The sequence below is a fragment of the Balaenoptera ricei genome, chromosome 2 (assembly GCF_028023285.1).
Source record: "Balaenoptera ricei isolate mBalRic1 chromosome 2, mBalRic1.hap2, whole genome shotgun sequence".
In the NCBI taxonomy this organism is placed as follows: Eukaryota; Metazoa; Chordata; class Mammalia; order Artiodactyla; family Balaenopteridae; genus Balaenoptera; species Balaenoptera ricei.
Window position 1 is genome coordinate 38,062,154 of NC_082640.1, and position 19,056 is coordinate 38,081,209.

The window sequence follows — 19,056 nt, forward strand, 5'->3', positions numbered from 1 at the left end:
CAAGTCTCCTGGCAGCCCTGTTGCTGTTATAGTTCCCATCTCGGAAAGGAGGAAACAGACTCTGGCTACGCTGAATGACTTCGAGGACTAGCTGCTTGACATTCTGGTGAGAAGCAGAGGGATTTCAACTCTTGACTCGGGTCAGTCTACCTAACGCGTGGAGGGGATAGGAGGATCTGAGAGCGAATTTGAGGAGACCCAAGGTGACCACGGTCTTAGTTCAAGAACGCGGAACGTGCACTGGTTAATGCGCCTTGGAGTTTCAGCCCAGCCAACGCGAAGGACGCAGGAGTTTGTTCAAATTTGCCTTTTGGGGCTTAAGCTGATGTGTCAGCAATTGACACTCTGGTTTAAATAGGGCATCCTGGAGAGAGGGTTTTTCCTCGCTAACGGCTCCCCTAATCCTCCAGTTCCCACCCCCCGCTCCCGGGTCCCGGTGGGTCTCACCCCTGTCTCGCTTCAGTAGAGCTGAGCTTTCCGCGGTGCCCTGGGAAGCGCGCGCCGGGCGCGGGGGCGGGGTCCGGGCTGGTGCAGGGCCCAAGGAGGAGTCCGGCCCCTCCCGGCCCCGCCTCCTCCCGGCGAGGCCCAATAGGGTGGCGGGCCCCGGCAGTCCCGCCCCGGTCCTGCCCGCTCAGCCCGCGCTTGGCAGGCCTCGGTAGCCCGCCGCCAGGCAGCGGGGAGCAGTGGCCGGCGCTCGGATCTCGCCTATCCCGGTTCGTTCGCTCGCTCGCCGGCCAGTCCGACCCCCCCACCCGCTCGGGATGGCTGGTTACCTGCGGGTTGTACGCTTGCTCTGTAGAGCCTCCGGTTCCGGGCCGGCCTGGGCGCCGGCAGCCTTGACAGCCCCCAACTTGCAAGAGCAGCCGCGGCGCCACTGTGAGTGCCACGAGGAGGGTCCGGGCGGGGTGCGCGCCTGGCACCGCGACGTGGCGTCCTTCCGGGCGGGGACCAGCGAGTGCGACCCGGGACGCTCGCGAGCTGGGGACGGCGGGGTAGGGCACACAAAGAGCCGGCGGACGGGGACGTGCTCCCCTGCCCCACCTTCCAGGCCGTGCCGGTCGCGGGGGGCGGGGGGAGGACTTGAAGGAAGGTGGCAACTGGTGGCCCGGGCGATGCCGGCCCTGCTGCCCCGCGCCCTCAGATTTTCCTGCAGGGGGTGCGGGGGGTATGCCGGGCTCGGAGGGTATTCTGCCCGCCCTGCGACCCTGGAGGGAGACAAAGCAACCGAGTGGGTGCTGGAGCGCCTGGCCCGCTCCACGCGAGAGAGGGAGGGTCCCGGCGCGGTCCCTGCTCAGACAAAGGAGGGGAAGGAGGAGGTATCCACTTCCCCTGCCTTCTCACCCGGCCGCGCAGTGATCCCTCCTCGCTGTCAGGCCCTCGTCAGCTATTTTTGGAGCCTTTTACGCGACAGTTGGAGGAGCCTCCTTTTTATTTTCGCTTTGGACGCCCCCATTTTCTTTGTCGACGCACTTGAAGCTCCATCCTGGGGCTTCTCCTTGGCTTGACCTGCCACTTCTCGCCAGCCCGCTCCTGAGCTGCTCCTTGGCCCTGCCCCGCTCACCCGACTGGGAAGACCTGGCAGCCCCGCCAAAATGTCACTTTCCCAAATCGTTCGTCACAGCTTCTGTGATACCCTTAGTTTCCTGCTTAGGAGAGAAGACAATAGTCTTAATAAGCAGGGCATAATAAGCAAGACTTAACCTGAACTTCCATTACCAAGGCAGGCTGCCGGGTCTGGCATTGGTCGGCCCCCTGGCTCTCCATCGCCAGCTACGAGAGACAGGGAACAATGTAGGTCCCTTGGCTCTGTCGAATGCCTGTTGCCACGGAAACCCCTATCCTGACCTGGCCAGCAGCTCCTTCGAGTGAGGAGGAGGGGGTGGGGCCCAGGCAAGCTGGTCTTACTGCTAGAGTAGGTAATCTTTAACCTAGTGTGGGAGCAGCTGACCAGAGCTGAGAAGAGCCCCAGCACCCCACCTCCCCTTTCAAGGAGAAAGGGGCATTTCTGTTTTTCTACTCATGGGATTTATCTCTAAGGAGTCGGCCCTGCAACTCGAGGTTCTAAGTGTCCCTAGTCCCCAAAAAAGTTTCCCATATGGCACCACCTTCAGCAAAATATGGTGGAAGTTAGATACATTCTCCAATTCTCCCTTTTTTTTTTTTCTGCACTGATGGTAAAAAAAGAAACCAAAAAACCCCACACAAACAGGAAAAGCCCCTTTTAAGGACTGAATTTTGATAACACATGAAAAGAGCAGTCAGTTGCAGGTCCTTCCAGAAGCCCCCAAGTGGGGTTGGTAATTAATGAGGAGAACGCCTGGTGTTTGAGTTGGAAATGAGACTGTACAATTGTGACCTCTGCTAGCTTGTTACTTGGCAACACTGCTGGAGACAGAATACTTGGCATTCCCCTTGATGACAAGGAAAGAATATGCTTTGGCTAAAATACTCTTGTGTTTTTGCTGCCAGGTAATTCCCACATGTGTCTCCTTCTAGTTTTGCAACTTATAGGCCTCCAGCGACTGCTGGTGGTGGTTCTGATAAGTTAGTTTGGGGAAGTGAGGGAGACTGCTCAGTGGGAGAATTATCTATCCTTCCTTGGCTCAACTCCTAGTCTGGGAACTTCTTCATTTCCTCACCCTGTCCCTTAACTTTTCAGATCTTGGTGATTTGCCTGCACTCTTAGATTCCAGAGGAAATTATTTAGAGATTGTTCAGTTTTGCAGACCCACCAGTAGAGTTGTGTGTTCTCCACTGAGCCTTGTTTCATCCACATCATATAAGACCACAGCTATCCCATCAGAGCTATTTTTGGGTGGTCGTGTTTAGGCCCAGTAGGTTTTGAGGAAAAGCCTCTAGAAAGGCTTGGGGCCTGCCTCCAGATCCTTTATGTGAGTCTGAGGCCTCTTTCACTGATTCCAGGATGGGGTGCTGGACACTGCTGTCTGATTACTGGAAGCCAGCCTCTGTGGCCTGCCCTGGAGTTTACACTTCTGTAAACCATGTTTAAAATGCCAGCAGATTGCAAATATTAACACATGATAAACTGTGAGCTACTCCAGGACAGGAAACCCATTGACTGGCAGAGATGCCACCCATGTACATTTGTGATGGTCTGGTGCAGTTTTGTGGTGAGGACTCACTGGCCTCTGTGTGGTAATGCATCCCAGGATGGGGGAGGGGAGGGAGTACTTTTCATCCAAAGAGGAGGTTATGGCAGAGCAGTCCTTACCACAGATTGAATTGACCATAACTTGACATTCATTCATGGATTCAACAAATATTGTGCTTCTACTATGTGCCAGGCACTGTGCCAGGGACACTCTGGGGACAGAGCTGGGAATAAGAGACAAAGATTTCTGCCCTTATGGAACTTAAATTCTAATGTGAGGACAGACAGTAGACAAGAGCTAAGGAGAACAAATAAGCAAGGAAGGTGTGGGTGAAAGTTTGGGTAGGGCTGCCAGAAAAGACCCCACTGAATGAAGTACTGAGGGAGTGAAGGAAGCAGGCCATTTACTGTTCAGGGGAAGAGAGGGCTGCAGGTGCCAAGGTCACGATGCAGGAGGGCACCTTTGCTTGTTGGAGAAGCAGAAAGTAAGGCTGGCTCAGAGTGCACGAAGGCGATTGATGGGACATGAGGGCAGGCAGTGGAGGTCATGGGGGGCTTGTAGGCCATTTTTGAGGATTTTGGCCTTCTCTGAGTGAAAGAGGCGGCTTTGCAGGGTTTTGAGAGGAGTGTTGTGACCTGATTTACATTTTAACAGGAGCATTCTGGCTTCAGGGACCTGGTAGGAGGCCCTAGTCAGAATCTGGCAAGAGAGCATGGTGGCTTTTTTTTTTTTATTTTTATAAAGTGTATGTCTGGGCTTCCCTGGTGGCGCAGTGGTTGAGAATCTGCCTGCCGATGCAGGGGACACGGGTTCGAGCCCTGGTCTGGGAAGATCCCACATGCCGCGGAGCAACTAGGCCCGTGAGCCACAACTACTGAGCCTGTGCATCTGGAGCCTGTGCCCTGCAACAAGAGAGGCCGCGATAGTGAGAGGCCCACGCACTGCGATGAAGAGTGGCCCCCGCTTGCCACAACTGGAGAAAGCCCTCGCACAGAAACAAAGACCCAACACAGACAAAATAAATAAATAAATAAATAATTAATTAATTAAAAAAAAAACCCCTCACGTTATAAAGTGTATGTCTGTATTATTTTACATTTTTATTTATTTATTTATTTCTGGCTGTGTTGGGTCTTCGTTTCTGTGCGAGGGCTTTCTCTAGTTGTGGCAAGCGGGGGCCACTCTTCATCGCAGTGCGTGGGCCTCTCACTATCGCGGCCTCTCTTGTTGCAGGGCACAGGCTCCAGTCGCGCAGGCTCAGTAGTTGTGGCTCACGGGCCTAGTTGCTCCGCGGCATGTGGGATCCCCCCAGACCAGGGCTCGAACCCGTGTCCCCTGCACCGGCAGGCAGATTCTCAACCACTGCGCCACCAGGGAAGCCCAGCATGGTGGCTTTGACCTTGGTGGCGGTACTGGGGTGGGTGGATTCTGGATGAATTTTGACGGAAGAGCCAGTAGAGTTTTTCTGATGGTTTTGATGTGGGTGTGAGAGAAAGGGAGGAGTGAAGGATGACACCAAAGAAAATACTAGAGCCTCTTCCAGAACTGCTGCCCTGCCTTCTTGAGCCCTCTGGAATTGGGGGCTTCCCCCCACATTCTTCTGGGCCATGCTGGCTGAGCAGCCTCTTTTCTGCTGGCAGCAGCATGGGTAGGAATGTGATGAAAGCAGTTCAGTTAAGTAGACGGGGGGGGGGGTGGGGGGGGTGGAGGGGTGGCTGTCTTGGGAGGGACCTCTAGCCTGGAGGCTAGGTCTACTTACTTGAGCAGCAAGTAGATACTGAAACCGGGATGGGTTTTTTTTTTGTTTTTATTTTTTAATATTTACATATTTGGTGGTGCCGGGTCTTAGTTGCGGCAGGTGGGCTCCTTAGTTGCGGTTCCAGGGCTCCTTAGTTGTGGCATGCAGGCTCCTTAGTTGTGGCATGCAAACTCTTAGCCACAGCATGCATGTGGGATCTAGTTCCCTGACCAAGGATCAAACCTGGGCCCCCTGCATTGGGAGCGTGGAGTCTTATCCACTGCATCACCAGGGAAGTCCCTGGGGATGGGTTTTGAAATCCTTACTTGGTGTTCGGTGCTAGGAGTTGGCCTAATGGGCCTCTTGTGACTGATGTAATTCCATCCCACACCCTGGCCAAGAGGACAGTGTTTGTGCAGCCTGTCATCTGAAGATTTCATGGTGGCTGTCCCTAGGAGGCCTTCAGGGAGGCCCAGCCACTGTTCTTTGGATTTCAGGTCACCTGTCACCTCTTGTCTCCCAGAGAGGGGCAGACGGTGTGGGTGTCTCCACCATAGTGGCTAAACAACAGACAAGGTCTCAAACTTCGATGCCTTGGGGCACTCTGGAGGGCACGTGGCAGGCCTGGAATGGAGCGAGAGGCTGTCCTCATACCAGCCCATCCTTCATCCTTGCCAGGAGTGAGCGCGGGCTCAGTGGGACGAAGCGACTCATTCTTCAAGAGGGACTGGATTTTTATGTAAAATCTTCTCAGTTTTTTTTTTTTTTTTTGTGGGGGAACTGGTTTAAATTAAACATTAAATAATTTTTAAATTTCTTATTTTTTATTGTGGTAAAAAATGCATAACAAAAATTTCCATCTTAATCATTTTTATGTGTGCAGTTCAGCAGTGTAAAATACATTCACATTGTTGTTCAGTGATCTCCGCAGCTTTTTCATCTTGCAGAACTGAAACTCTGTACCCATTAAACAACTCCCCTTCCTCCCCTCCCCTGCAGCCCTTGGAAACCACCATTCTTCTTTCTGCTTCTATAATTTTGACCACTCTAGGTACCTCATATAAGTGGAATCAGACAGTATTTGTTTTTTTGTGACTGGCTTGTTTCACTTAGCAGAATGCCCTCACGGTTCTTCCATGTTGTATAGTGTGTCGGCATTCCTTCCTTTTTAAAGCTGAATAAGATCCCATTGTCTGTATATAGCACATTAAAAAAAATATTCAAGGTAAAATATGTTGACCTTCTGAGTAAGGTATAGGAATTGTGAAAAGTTTAGGTAATATAGTTATTAAATCCTTACATATTTAATACTGTTTCTAATTTATCATGAGTTATTTCCCAAAAATGTTAATCACAGCTGGATTGAAAAAGTATTTGGGTAATACATAAAGTGTCCGCAGGAGCAAGCACCCTAAGGTTTTATCATATGCTGATAGAGAATTGTTTTAGGTGTTACAGCTTATGAGGTCCACAGTTTGACTGAATGGGTTAAATAAGTCTCTGTTGCTGTTTAACTGCATTGTAATTACCGAAAGTAATAATGCATGTAATTAAAAATAACAGAGAAGCTTTTTTAATTAAAAGATCTTCTTCAAAAAACAAACAAACAAACGACGTATTTGGGAAGGGTGGTGATGTTGTTTATATAAGTATACTGCATTATAAGTCTACTGGTGATCCAAAGGGAATTTGTCTTTGTGGAGTTTGAAACAAAAGAACAAGCGGCAAAAGCTATTGAGGTAGGTCCAGATCCATCACTAAAACATGGAAGCACTTCCTTTTTTAGTTTCAAAGCAAGTATATCCATGTTGAAGTGGTGGGGAGCCCAGTTTTGGAAAAAAAACTTGGAATCATGAACATAGTTTAACTTTTTGGAGGAAAGTTTTTCTTAAATTTCCTGGGTTAGTTCCCAGAGTCCTATTCTCCTCTTGAAGGTTCATATCACATTTTGTTTATCCATTCATCTGTTGGTGGACACTTGGGTTGCTTCCACCTCTTGGCTATTGTGAATAATTGTTATGAACATGGGTGTATACAAATATCTTTTTGAGACCCTGCTTTTAATTATTTTTTAATTTTTTTGAGGAACCATCATACTGTTTTCCATAGTGACTGCACCATTTTACATTCTCACGAGCAACGCACAAGGGTTCCAGTTTCTTTACATCCTCGCCACCATTTGTTACTTTATGTGTTTTTGTCTTTTGTTTTTTGGGTTTTTTTGATAGTAGCTATCCTAATGGGTGTGAAGTGGTATCTCATTGCGGTTTTGATTTGCATTTCCCTAATGATCAGTGACGTTGAACATCTTTTTATGAGCGTATTGACCATTTTTGGAGAAATATCTATTCAAGTCCTTTGCCCATTTATTAATCAGGTTATTTGTTTTTTTGTTGTTGTTGAAATTGCCTGATTTTTAAGCCTTGGTCACCAATCAACACTAAAAAAACCTACGACCTGGTCCAAACAAAATGAGCCTCTGCTGCTATGGCTCACATCACCACCCCCAGTCCCCAGCTCCTCTGGGAAGTTGCTTTGAGGGAGGCTGCACACCTGACTTTGATAACAGCGCTGCTTGCTCTCTCCATTACTGATAGGTTTTCCCTTCCATACTCACTCTTTGAGGACAGGCATTGTTGTGTTTAGGTGTTTCAGGAAGGGGTGCTTACCCTTAGCACCTGGTTGTAAATAAGTGGGCTCTGTGGTCTCTGAGGGTTTGACACCTGCATGCACAGCTGGGAAGGCTGCCTGCTGTGATCTTGATATTGAGCTCCCCCATCGAGGAGTGTGGTGTCCAAAGACACCAGCTGCTGGGCCTGAAGCCCAAAGCTTGAGCAGAGCCCAGGCTGAGGCTGAACCCTTTAGGACTGGCCCCAAATGGATCTGTACTTAGGGAACTTAATTACTGTAGGTTTGGTACATTAAAAAAAAAAAATTGATTGGCTCTCATCACATTAACTCATAGAAGATGCTCCTAAAAACTAAGCTAGCTCGCAACAGCCCAACAGACTTTCTGCAGGTCCTAAAGCTCTTTCCACTCAAGCTTTAGACCAGAAATGCTGAAGGAATTTAGTAGCTTGGGTCCGAAGTCCCCACTGCATCTTGGGAAGAGCTGAAGCAGTGTCAGCCGTGTCCACCATGTTTTCTGGGGAATGAAATATTTTGAGTCTGTGTTTGCTTTCTGCTTCTCTACTTATGGCCCACAGGGGCGTCCAGAGGCTGCACTTGAGCCAGGGCCCTGGGACACAGATGAGGCCTATCCTGACCCTGACACAAGCCATGCTTCCTGGGTCTCATTTTTCTTCCTTTTTAGATTTAAAAAAAAAAAAATCTGTTTGCACATCTTTGGAAAGTGAGTCATTCTGCTGCACATAATTCACCTTTTTCTTAGTGGGTCGGGATGTCATCATGAGTCATGGCAGTGGTGTGTTTCGTAGGACAGTGATGTGTTTGGGGTCTTTTGGGCTTTGGTCACTTTTGTTTTCATGAGCCTAGGTAGCCATGCTTCTTCATTTTTCTAGGCCTGCTTTTCACAGGCTTCTGTCCCTTGCTGTCAGCCTAGCAGATGTCACTTGGGGTTTTCATCCTGTCCCCTCTTCTGATTTGCTGTGTCTAATCTTCGGTGAGGTGAAAGACCCATAGCTACATCTGTAAGGACTGTGTGTAACATAAGACTAAATGGGCCCTAAGTAAGGGCTGAGGAGGGCCCCTTTGGGGACAGGGCCCTGCTTTCATCTGGGGTTCAGCAGAAGGTGACACTTCCTGGGGTGACTGAGGCGGGGTTGTAGGTTTCACATAGATCTTGTTGCCGTGCTCTGCAGCTGCTGTTTCTTCCAAGGCTGTGGCCAGAGGCACATGCTGGTGCTTGGGTGCCCCTGCTGCAGGTTAAGGGTCAATAAGCCTCACCCATGGCAGCCTGCACTGATAAATTGGACGGGCCATTTTCTTTCTTTTTTTTTGATCCGTGCCCCACGGCATATGGGATCTCAGTTCCCCGACCGGGGATTGAACACGCGCCCCCTGCATTGGAAGCACGGAGTCATAACCACTGGACCTCCAGGGAAGTCCCATGGATGATTTTCTTGAGTTTTGTTTAGAATTCACTTCCCAGACTGTTGGTTTTTCTCATGCGTCAGACTTTCCTTCAGGAGCCTCCACCAGCTCCTGTTTCCTCCTCCACCATCTCCCTGGGCCTGGATCAGTCACTCGTCCAGTCCTTTGATGCATCTCTGGCAGAACTGGCGAACCTGAGCCTGCGTGGATCAGGGCTTCTGCATTCCATTCCCAGGTGCCCATCAAGGAAGGTGTGGATCTTCCTGGATCTGCTGTTTTCAAGCTGTGTGAGCTTTGGCAGTGAGCTGACAACCTCTCTGAGCCTTAATTTCCTCACATTTAAAGTGGAGATAATGATACAGTAAGTCCCTTACATATGAATGAGTTCTGTTCAGAGAGCGTGTTCCTAAGTCCGATTTTTCATAAGTCCAACAAAATTAGCCTAGGTACCCAACTAACAAAATCGGCTATATAGTACTGTAATGTAATAGGTTTATAATACTTTTCACACAAATAATACATAAAAAACAAACAAACACAAAAAATAAAACATTTTTAATTTTGCAGTACAGTACCTTGAAAAGTACGGTAGTACAGTACAACAGCTGGCATCCAGGGGCTGGCATGGAGTGAACAGGCAAGAAGTTACTGACTGGAAGAGGGAGAGGAGGTGGGAGATGGTAGAGCTGAAGGACCGTCAGCAATAGGAGACGGAGGGCTAGCTGCAGTTTCACTCATTCACATCCTGGGCTTGAAATAAAGATACTGTACTACTGCACTCTATATAGTACTGTACAGTAAAGTACACAAAAGCACACCCACTTGTAGAGGATGCGAGCATGTGACAGTGTACACCAGACACATGAGCTAACTTACGTGACTGGACATGCGAATGCACGTTCGCATCTTTGAAAGTTCACAACTTGAGGGTTCGTATGTAGGGGACTTACTGTACTCCCCTTGGGAGTGGTTCAGAGGATTAAATGTGAAGGGTGTGGTACACCCTCAGGCCCATGGGAGGGGATCTATACAGTTTCCCTCCTCACTTCATGTTAGTCAGGCTCTCAGGTTGCAAGCAACAGTTAGAGGAAGTTTTTGGAAGGACACGGGGTAGCTCATAGAATTGCAGGGATTGGACAAGAGGGGATTCTGGGCTGCCCTGGGGAACTGGGTGGCAGCAGCCGAAGGCAACCTCTGCCCGGCTTGCTGCTTGACAAGGTGACCCCAGCTGGCTCTCATTCTCTGTGTTGGTCTCCTCTGCTGTCAGGTTCCAGGGGAAAGGATCTGACTGGCCAGGCTGGCATCTGGCTAGTCCCAGCTGGCCAGACTCAATGGGGGATCCAGCTCCCCCGGGTGGTCCCGGAGCTGCTCCTGCAGGAGGGGGAGTGAATGCTGGGCACCTGGGCCCTGGCTGACACTCCTTCCTCCATGGTGAAGGGTGGGTCAGGCCGGAGAGGAGAGGGGCTCCCCCACCAGCCTCCCCAGGGCTGTGATGTGCTATGTGTGTCTGGTCCTAGATGCCAACAAGAGGATCAAGGTGGCGAAGCCAGTGGTGGAGATGGACGGCGATGAGATGACCCATATTATCTGGCAGTTCATCAAGGAGAAGGTAGTTCCCTCCCGAAGTGGGCGGCCTTCCACATGGCCGGCCGGGCTCAGTGTTCAGTCCCCACTTTGGGTCCCCAGGGTTCACCCGTCACCCTGGTGGGCAGGAGCAGTCCTGTTTTTCCCCTTCCGTACACCCTTCTGTCATGTCCAGACCACTCATGGCTCTTATGACGTCAAGCAGGGGACTGTCCTCAGCCATCTGTGTCACATGCTGGTGCCAAAGCCAGCATGTTTTTAAAAATGTGTGCACATTCAAGCCTGACCCTGTATCATGTCGTTTTTTTGTTTTTTTTCGTTTGTTTTGTTTTTTCAGACAAACTCGTGTTTCAGCATGAGTTGACTATCCTTTGGGAGTTTCTTCTTTTCTTTTTTTTAATTTATTTTTTATTGGAGTATAGTTGAATATATCATCTTGATCTCCTGCATTCCTATGTGCTTCCTTGAGGGAGTGAAAGAGGAACAGGGCCGGCGTGTGGGGGGACCACATCATTAACCTTTCCTTAGCGGTTCAAGGATGTCATCGTGAGTCGTGCCGTGGGGTCTGTTGGAGGACAGTGATATGTTTGAGCCACCATGGCAGACGGTTCCCAGGGTGGCTGCTTGGCTTCTCTGAAATCGCTGTGGGCTGGGTCTGCCTGGGAGAGCACATGGTCCATGTGCCTGTCCCCAAGAAGAAGGTTGAGAATCACCACTTCTGAGTGGGGAAGAAGAGGGAACCCGCTTTATAGAGAACCCTAGATACACTTGGAGTTGGGGTTTGGCTGAATTGATGGGCCATCGCAGGGGGGCTGTGGTTCATGCTAGGGGATGAGCCCTCCGAGGGGCTGCAGCCTGGTCTGCCGGCCTCTCTCCAGAGCCCCGGCCTCTTGCCAGCTTTGGCCAGCCCTCTGCTGGCCTTTCCTCTTCCCCGCCCTGACGGGGTGTCCCCTGCCACCATCCCCACACGCCCCTGAGTCAGTCATCTGGGCTGATGCCAGGCCCCGGCCGTCTCTCTCTAGCTCATCCTGCCCCATGTGGACATCCAGCTCAAGTATTTTGACCTGGGGCTTCCAAACCGTGACCAGACCAACGATCAGGTCACCATCGACTCCGCGCTGGCCACCCAGAAGTACAGCGTGGCTGTCAAGTGTGCTACCATCACCCCTGACGAGGCCCGTGTGGAAGGTGCGAGGGGCGCGGGGGCGGGCGGCTGGGACAGTGGGAGCTGGGACGTGACCCTGGTCTCCCTGCGAATGCCCAGCACACAGCGGAGCCTCCAAGGTTCCTGTGGAGGAGGCTGGGGAGGGGAGGTTGAGGGCTGGCCTAAGTTCCACAGTTGGGGGTGGCAAAGCTGGGGCCAGGGTCTGTGTCCCCTGCTCCCAGGCTGGTGGTGTTTCTCCTGTGCCGTGTGGCTCTGGCCAGTGTGGGTGTCACCGGTCACAGAGAGGAGAAGGAGGAAGCTGATGCTGACACTGTCACAGTGAGGACAGCCTCTTTGGGCAGCCTGCCCCCCTGGCCTCCTGGACTGCTTTGCAGGCAGGTTTACAGAGAGACTCTGGGGCCCCCTCTGTCCAGGGTAGTGCTGGGTGTCAGGCCTGTGTCCTTCGGAGCCTCGGAACGTCCCTTGTGTCCCGCCACTGTCTTGGCACTGCAGGTCTGCCCTCTGCCTCTGTGGCCGTGGAGCGGTCTCAGAGAGTTGCCCCACCAGGCTTGGACTGGCTGCTGGTCCTCAGTTCTGGGGGCTGCTCTCGAGGGTTCCATGAAATGGCACCAGTGTGTGGGTAAAGGATCCGGGTTTGGGAAATTCAAGAAAGGGTGGTTTCAGAACTTGCAGAGTTCTGTCTCCCCACTTCCTGCAGTATGAGGGGCCTGAAGGAAACCTTCAAGACACATCTCCAAACTCTGCAGGCCTCCTCCTGTCATGCAGGTTGTTCCCAACCTTAGGGTATGGAATCATTTTAGTGCTAAGCTCTTTCAGCTGGTTTTCTTTTATTTCTCCTAAACCCTGAGATTTATACATCCCCACTTTATGGACAAGGAAGTAGAGGGTCACAGTCAGTAATTTAGGCTGAACCCGGCAGTGAGTGGCAGTGCTGGGGCCAGAACCAGAGCGTCTGGAGTGAGGCCGTACACTGCCAGCTTCATCAGACAGTTAAGTCCAGGTGTGATGTGGGAATAATAATAACTGACAGAGGGGACTTCCCTGGTGGTCCAGTAGCTAAGACTCCATGCTCCCAATGCAGGGGGCGCAGGTTCAATCCCTGGTCAGGGAACTAGATCCCACATGCATGCCGCAACTAAAGATCCTGCATGCTGCAACTGAAGATCCTGCATGTGGCAACGAAGATCCTGCGTGCCGCAACTAAGACCCGGTGCAGCCAAAAAAAAAAAAAGTATATATATATATATATATAAAATAACTGACGGAGCCCTTACCATGTGCCAGCCACTGTTCTAGGTACTTTACACATGCATGCATTTAATCCTCACAACAACCCAAAAGGCCAGGTGTTTTATCAACAATTTCATTTTATGGCTTAAGTTCAGCCACTTGCCTAAGGCTGACAGTCAGAGGTGGTGCCACAGCTGGACCTTGAAGCCAGGAAATCTGATTGGGGAGCCCACGTGCACACTCTAGACTCTGCTGCTTCCCCCCAAATGATTTTTAGGACCCCCATCTGGCTATGTTCTTGCTTGGGGTTCAAATTCTGGTTGGAAGGTGGGGGCCGCAGTGGGGCCACTTCATCTTTGTCCTCATAGAGTTCAAGCTGAAGAAGATGTGGAAGAGTCCCAATGGAACCATCCGGAACATCCTCGGGGGGACTGTCTTCCGGGAGCCCATCATCTGCAAAAACATCCCACGCCTCGTCCCTGGCTGGACCAAGCCCATCACCATTGGCAGGCACGCCCACGGCGACCAGGTCGGCCACGGTGGGAGTGGGGCTCCAAGGGCCTGGGTCCCGCATCTGGAGCACTTGGCCTGAGCCATCCTCTCACCTCTGTAGTACAAGGCCACAGACTTTGTGGCTGACCGGGCCGGCACATTCAAGATCGTCTTCACCCCAAAGGATGGCAGCGGCGCTAAGGAGTGGGAGGTGTACAACTTCCCTGCCGGTGGCGTGGGCATGGGCATGTACAACACGGATGAGGTGAGCAGCGGCTCCCCGGCTCCCTCCCCCACGCCTGTCTCTGTCTCCGGCCACATCGGGTTGGTGGTTCTGACTATTCCTGCATCGGTGGCCTGAAGGTCTGAGGCCTGAGAGCAGATGCATCTTAGGCGTGTTCAGAGGGCCCTGCGGTGGGCCCGGTGTGGAGGGCTGTCCCACTCCTGCCCAGCCAGATGCTCCTGCTTCCCCCCATTCCTGCACTCACTCTCGGGTGCGTCTTTGGGGGCATATTGGTTGTCAGCTCTTGGCTTACAGCAAACTGGGTAAGCACTTCTTCCCCTCCCTACCCCCATCTCTTGGCTTTCCTTTCCTCTGTGGTTGGGCTCATTCTCAGGCTGTGAAGAAATGGCCACCAGTAGCTCCAGGCTTATCGCTGCCAGCCTGGCTACCCTATCAGAAAAGAGCCCCCCCCCTTTTTTTCTTGGCTGCGCTGTGGCATTCAGGATCTCAGTTCCTGGACCAGGGATGGAACCCGTGCCCCCTGCAGTGGAAGTGCGGAGTCTTAACCACTGGACCACCAGGGAAGTCCTAGAAAAGAGCCTTTTTGCTCATGATTCTAGCAAAAGTACATGGGTCACATGGCCATCTCTGAGCCAATCATGGAGGCCCAGGGGAGGAAGGGCTCTGATTGGATAAGCCCAGGACACACTATCAAGTCTAGAGATGGGCGGGTGGGCTGAGGGCATTAGCCCCACCCCAGCCATATGGTCTAAGAAGTGGGGAGGGTGGTAGCTTTCCAAAGCAGTTGGTGGGGCTACTTCCTCCCAGAAATTGGGAGGGGGATGCTGGGCCAGTAGAAACAACAGATGCTCACTCCAGGGAGGCTGGGTTAACCCCGGCTGCCTGCGAGGGTCCTGTGGAGGGAAGGGATGCCGTTCCCAGGGCCTGCGCCCGCCCTGGGGGACTACACCAGGGACCTCTCTCTGACCTCTCTCTCCCTGCAGTCCATCTCGGGTTTTGCGCACAGCTGCTTCCAGTATGCCATCCAGAAGAAGTGGCCACTCTACATGAGCACCAAGAACACCATTCTGAAAGCCTATGACGGGCGCTTCAAGGACATCTTCCAGGAGATCTTTGAGAAGTAATGGCCTCTCCCTTTAATACTTCTCAGGGACGCCATGGCCCTTCTTCCCTGTCCCCTCAGCCGCCCTTACCCACCCAGGGAGATGGCTGTCCCAGTGCATCTGTCTCAGCTCTGAGGCTCAGGGAGGGATCCCCAACCTGTCAGCCTCCCGCCCTCTCCCCACAACAGGCCCTTTTGCTCCCAGGCACTACAGGACCGAGTTCGACAAGAATAAGATCTGGTACGAGCACCGCCTCATTGACGACATGGTGGCTCAGGTCCTCAAGTCTTCGGGCGGCTTTGTGTGGGCCTGCAAGAACTACGACGGAGATGTGCAGTCAGACATCCTGGCCCAGGGTACGCTGGCAGCACCTGCTCCCTGCGGGGATGGACTGTTGTTTTTCCCTAGCTGGGGGGATTTTCTCCTTTGGGGAGAACATTTCTCTAGTGGATCAGCAGGGCTGGGGCTTGCCTGCTCATTCTGGGGTCTCCTGTGAACAGCAGGGGCCAGGGGCTCCCTGGTGTCTGAGTGAGGAAGGATCCTAAGTTAGCTTTGGACTGGGGTATTACTAAGGCTGCCATTCCAGAGGAAGGAGGACATAGGAATTCAGGTCCTAAAGGGCTAGATGTGTTAGCCCTGAGGTTGTTCCTGTCCATGAAAGGGCCAAGTGACTCTGCTTGGCTCCAGGTTTGGACTAGGTTTGGCTCTAGTAGAAAAAGGGGAGTAAGCACAACCGGATGCTTTTTAAATTACAGAGAATTTGTTTTGCACAGTAAACCTTTTGGATGTAGGAGAATATTGGAGATGATGGCAAACCCCCAGGCCCCAGAGCATCCTGAAACACAAGTTGGGTTGCAGCAGAAAGCCTGCGTGAAGCCGTTAGGGAAGAACAGAAGGAAATAGCCCAATTGTATTGGGAATGAGAGCAGGAAAGATAGTGGGAGGAGGCAACATGTATCCATAGCGAGTGGAAGAGAAACCAGGCTCTGTGAGAGGGGGCGAGGTCTAGCTCCTGATAAGGAGAAAAGTGAAGCCCACGCCAGGTTGTGCTGAAAAGGCAGAGGGTCTCAGTGCTTTATAAAAACCTTTGACTTTATTTTGAAAAGTTTGGTGTGATCCTCTCACTAGAACAATTCCCATCTAGGATGGGAGCATGAAAAGCCCTAGCAGACAAGAGAAAGGCATGAAAGGTACCCTTAAGTGTATGGAGATTTGTGAGTGTGAAGGTCCCAGGTGCAAATGGAGAAGGGATTCCCCCTTTCTCTGCCCCAGCAGCAAAAATTCTTACACGAATAATTTTCCTCTAGAAGTTGCCCACTTTTTCTTTCTTGGGCATTCAGAATTCTTATTTTGGTGCTGTGGGGTGCTTTTGAAAACTAGGAGACCTTGGCCACAGAAAAGGTTGACATCTGGATTTGGGAAAACTTGGAAATAAATCACAAAGCTTTAAAGTGGCCTGAAAGAGCAGATAAAGTGATCACTGTGAAATAGCTGGCTGCAGGCTTTATTCTTTCTGCTTGAATGAGCCTCCTGGTCACCAGCCAGGGTGGGTGGGCAGAATTTGGGGGGATCTTATGCCCTGGAGGCCCATAGACTCAGGGGCACCTGGAGGTAGGGGATGTAGAATTATGCTAACAGGCTGATGACAGCCACCTCTGAGTGCCCCTCTGCCCTGTACTGGGCCCTGGAGACCCGGGACAAGGGTAGACAAGCCTGAAACAGTCTCTGTTCTCCCAGTTATAGGTGGGGGTGGGTGGAGACATAAGCAAGGAAGCAGCTACAACAGCAGGAGGGCAGGTGGGCTCAACCCCAGTGGCCTGAGGAAAGGTGCCGGCACTGAGAGGAGGTCTTCCTACTCTCCAGGCTTTGGCTCCCTTGGCCTGATGACGTCTGTGCTGGTCTGCCCGGATGGGAAGACCATTGAGGCTGAGGCTGCTCATGGGACGGTCACCCGCCACTATCGGGAGCACCAGAAGGTGAGTGCGAGGACCGTGGCCGCATGTCCATCTGCCCCCGGGGCCGGAGCCCACTGGCCCTGAGGGCTGGGAGCACGGGCCCAGTCCTGTCAGTCTAAAGGTGGGCAGCTGTGTCCAGGTGGCCCTCTTGTTGGCTGGTTGGCTCTTCATCCCCCTGCGACCCCTTCCCCCAGGGCCGGCCTACCAGCACCAACCCTATCGCCAGCATCTTTGCCTGGACGCGTGGCCTGGAGCACCGGGGGAAGTTGGACGGAAACCAGGACCTGATCAGGTGAGTGCAGAGGGAGGGCCTGAGCTGGTTCTGGGCAGGTTCTGGGCCCTGGCTCTGCACAGCCGGGGTCTCACTCTGCCCTGTCCCCTGCAGGTTTGCCCAGACCCTGGAGAAGGTGTGTGTCGAGACAGTGGAGAGTGGAGCCATGACCAAGGACCTGGCGGGCTGCATCCATGGCCTCAGCAAGTGGGTGGCCTGGGGTAGAGGGCAGGGCTGGGCTTCTGGGACCTCGGGGTCAGGTGGAAAGAAGCTCAGGGTCCTTCTTAGAGGCCTCCTCCTGAGTTGGCTTAGCTGCCAGGGGCAGGACAGGTCCATGGCCCTGGGGGATGGCTCGGGCCAGCCTCCTCACACCAGGCCCAGCGAGTGGGTCCCCATCCCTGAGGCTAGCTGCTCAGAATGTTTCCATCCCCTGCTGCACCCATCTCCCAGCTTCTCCCCAGACAGCTTGTACCTAGTTGCCCATTCACCTGGAAAAGCAAAGACAGGCCTTACGGGGTTCCTGCTGAGTTTGCTGTGGCCTCTTGACAGTTGGCTCTAGGTAGCCTCTGGCCTGTAGACCTCCCCATGACCGCACGAGGGGGCTGCCGTCCGGATGCCTGAGCTCAGGCTCTGCCCTGGGAGGGCCCGGCCGGAGCGGCCCTCACGTGCAGGTGCTCTCTTGACAGTGTGAAGCTGAACGAGCACTTCCTGAACACCTCGGACTTCCTGGACACCATCAGGAGCAACCTGGACAAAGCTCTGGGCCAGCAGTAGCGGGGTGGGAGCGCTGCTGGCTGCCGTGGCGGCCGGGCTGGAGCCGAGCGGGTGGCCACAGGTCCCCTCCAACCCCGACACGCCCCGCCGCGGAGGGTGAGCCTCACAACCCCTCTTTGGAGGCCTTTCTAGGGGACACTTTTTTTAATAAGCAAGATGTTTTTAAAAGTATCTGTGTTTCCCCTCATGGTGACGTGAGGCAGGAACAGTGTGTTTTACCTCAGCCAGTGGTATGTTTTGCATACTGTAATTTATATTGCCCTCGGAACACATGGTGCCATATTTAGCTACTAAAAAGCTCTTCACAAAACAGTCTGCTGTGTTTGTCCCTGAGGGGAAGGAGGCAGCTGGGGCCTAGAGGCAGAAGCCCTCAAAGGGCTGGCGGATTCCCCCAGGGGCTGACCGGGGTGCCTCGGGCCACAGCAGGCCTCTGTCCAGTCAGGGGGCCACCGGGGAGAGGGGACCAGGCAGAAGGCCTGTGGGTTCCCTGGAATTTCCTAGCACGATCTGGCTTCTGTATCCTCTTTTTCATTTTGAGATTGTCACTTCCGATAGAGTACAGTTATATTTTTATTTATTTTTATCTTTGATAGTTTTAACTTTCTAAACGTGCCCAGACCTCTTTATTTGCCTGTTTCTCAGTCCTCAAAACAGGTCCCACACAGTAGCCACCTCAGTTCTCTTCCCCACGGCTGCCTGGGACTTGGGCCTGGGCCTGTGAGTGGGGCCCTCATGTGGTCCAGGCTAGTGAGTCCCAACTTGGGTTCTTCTTCACCATTCTGTGGAAAAACTTGGAAAAGTAAGTTTATAAAGTTGCTATAAAGCTGAACAGATCCAATTTAAAGGGCTATCCTTTATTCAGGGATTATGTTCTACTTTTGGTGTTAAAAATGTCCTGGGGAAGAGTTGTGTCTTTTTTTTTGGCCGCATGGCTTGCCGGGTCTTAGTTCCCTGACCAGGATCTGCAGTGAAAGCGCGGAGTCCTAACCACTGGACCGCCAGGGAATTCCCGAGTTGTGTCATCTTGACTTGAGAAAATAAATACTTGGCAACCCAAAGTCCATTTCCCAAATTTGGGTGGGCTCTCATGTATTCTGAAACCCGATAGCTGGGAGCCTTGGTAGCTTTGAGATGGGCTCTAGCTGCCCACCTCCACTGACAGCCGCCTTCTGTGCTAAGACCACTCTTCCTCAGTAATCACTGGACTCCCGGCGCTCTAGGAGGAAAAGCTGGCGTGCTGGCTCTGGCTGGCCCAACTCCTGGGAGGCAGCTCAAGGTTTCCGGCCCCTTCTTCCCCATCAGTAACGAAGGACTGGCAGCTCCCCAGAAGGCAC

The 19,056-nt window shown here is 52.4% G+C and overlaps 1 protein-coding gene across 5 annotated transcripts; it reads left to right on the forward strand.

The window, feature by feature from the left end:
* On the forward strand, window positions 1-18,032 carry IDH2 (isocitrate dehydrogenase (NADP(+)) 2). 5 transcript variants are annotated; one of them, XM_059912480.1, is made up of 11 exons: window positions 1-106; window positions 10,422-10,513; window positions 11,511-11,676; window positions 13,252-13,412; window positions 13,497-13,640; window positions 14,603-14,739; window positions 14,927-15,078; window positions 16,586-16,698; window positions 16,872-16,969; window positions 17,063-17,155; window positions 17,635-18,032. In XM_059912480.1, exons 2-11 carry the CDS (start codon window positions 10,463-10,465, stop codon window positions 17,720-17,722), a joined length of 1,203 nt encoding a protein of 400 aa, XP_059768463.1. In that variant the 5' UTR covers window positions 1-106; window positions 10,422-10,462; the 3' UTR covers window positions 17,723-18,032. The 5 variants fall into 5 exon arrangements, with proteins under 5 accessions (XP_059768463.1, XP_059768461.1, XP_059768462.1 ...); XM_059912478.1 differs by lacking the exon at window positions 1-106 and adding an exon at window positions 632-876; XM_059912479.1 differs by lacking the exon at window positions 1-106 and adding an exon at window positions 633-713.
* Window positions 18,033-19,056: the final 1,024 nt, after the last annotated feature.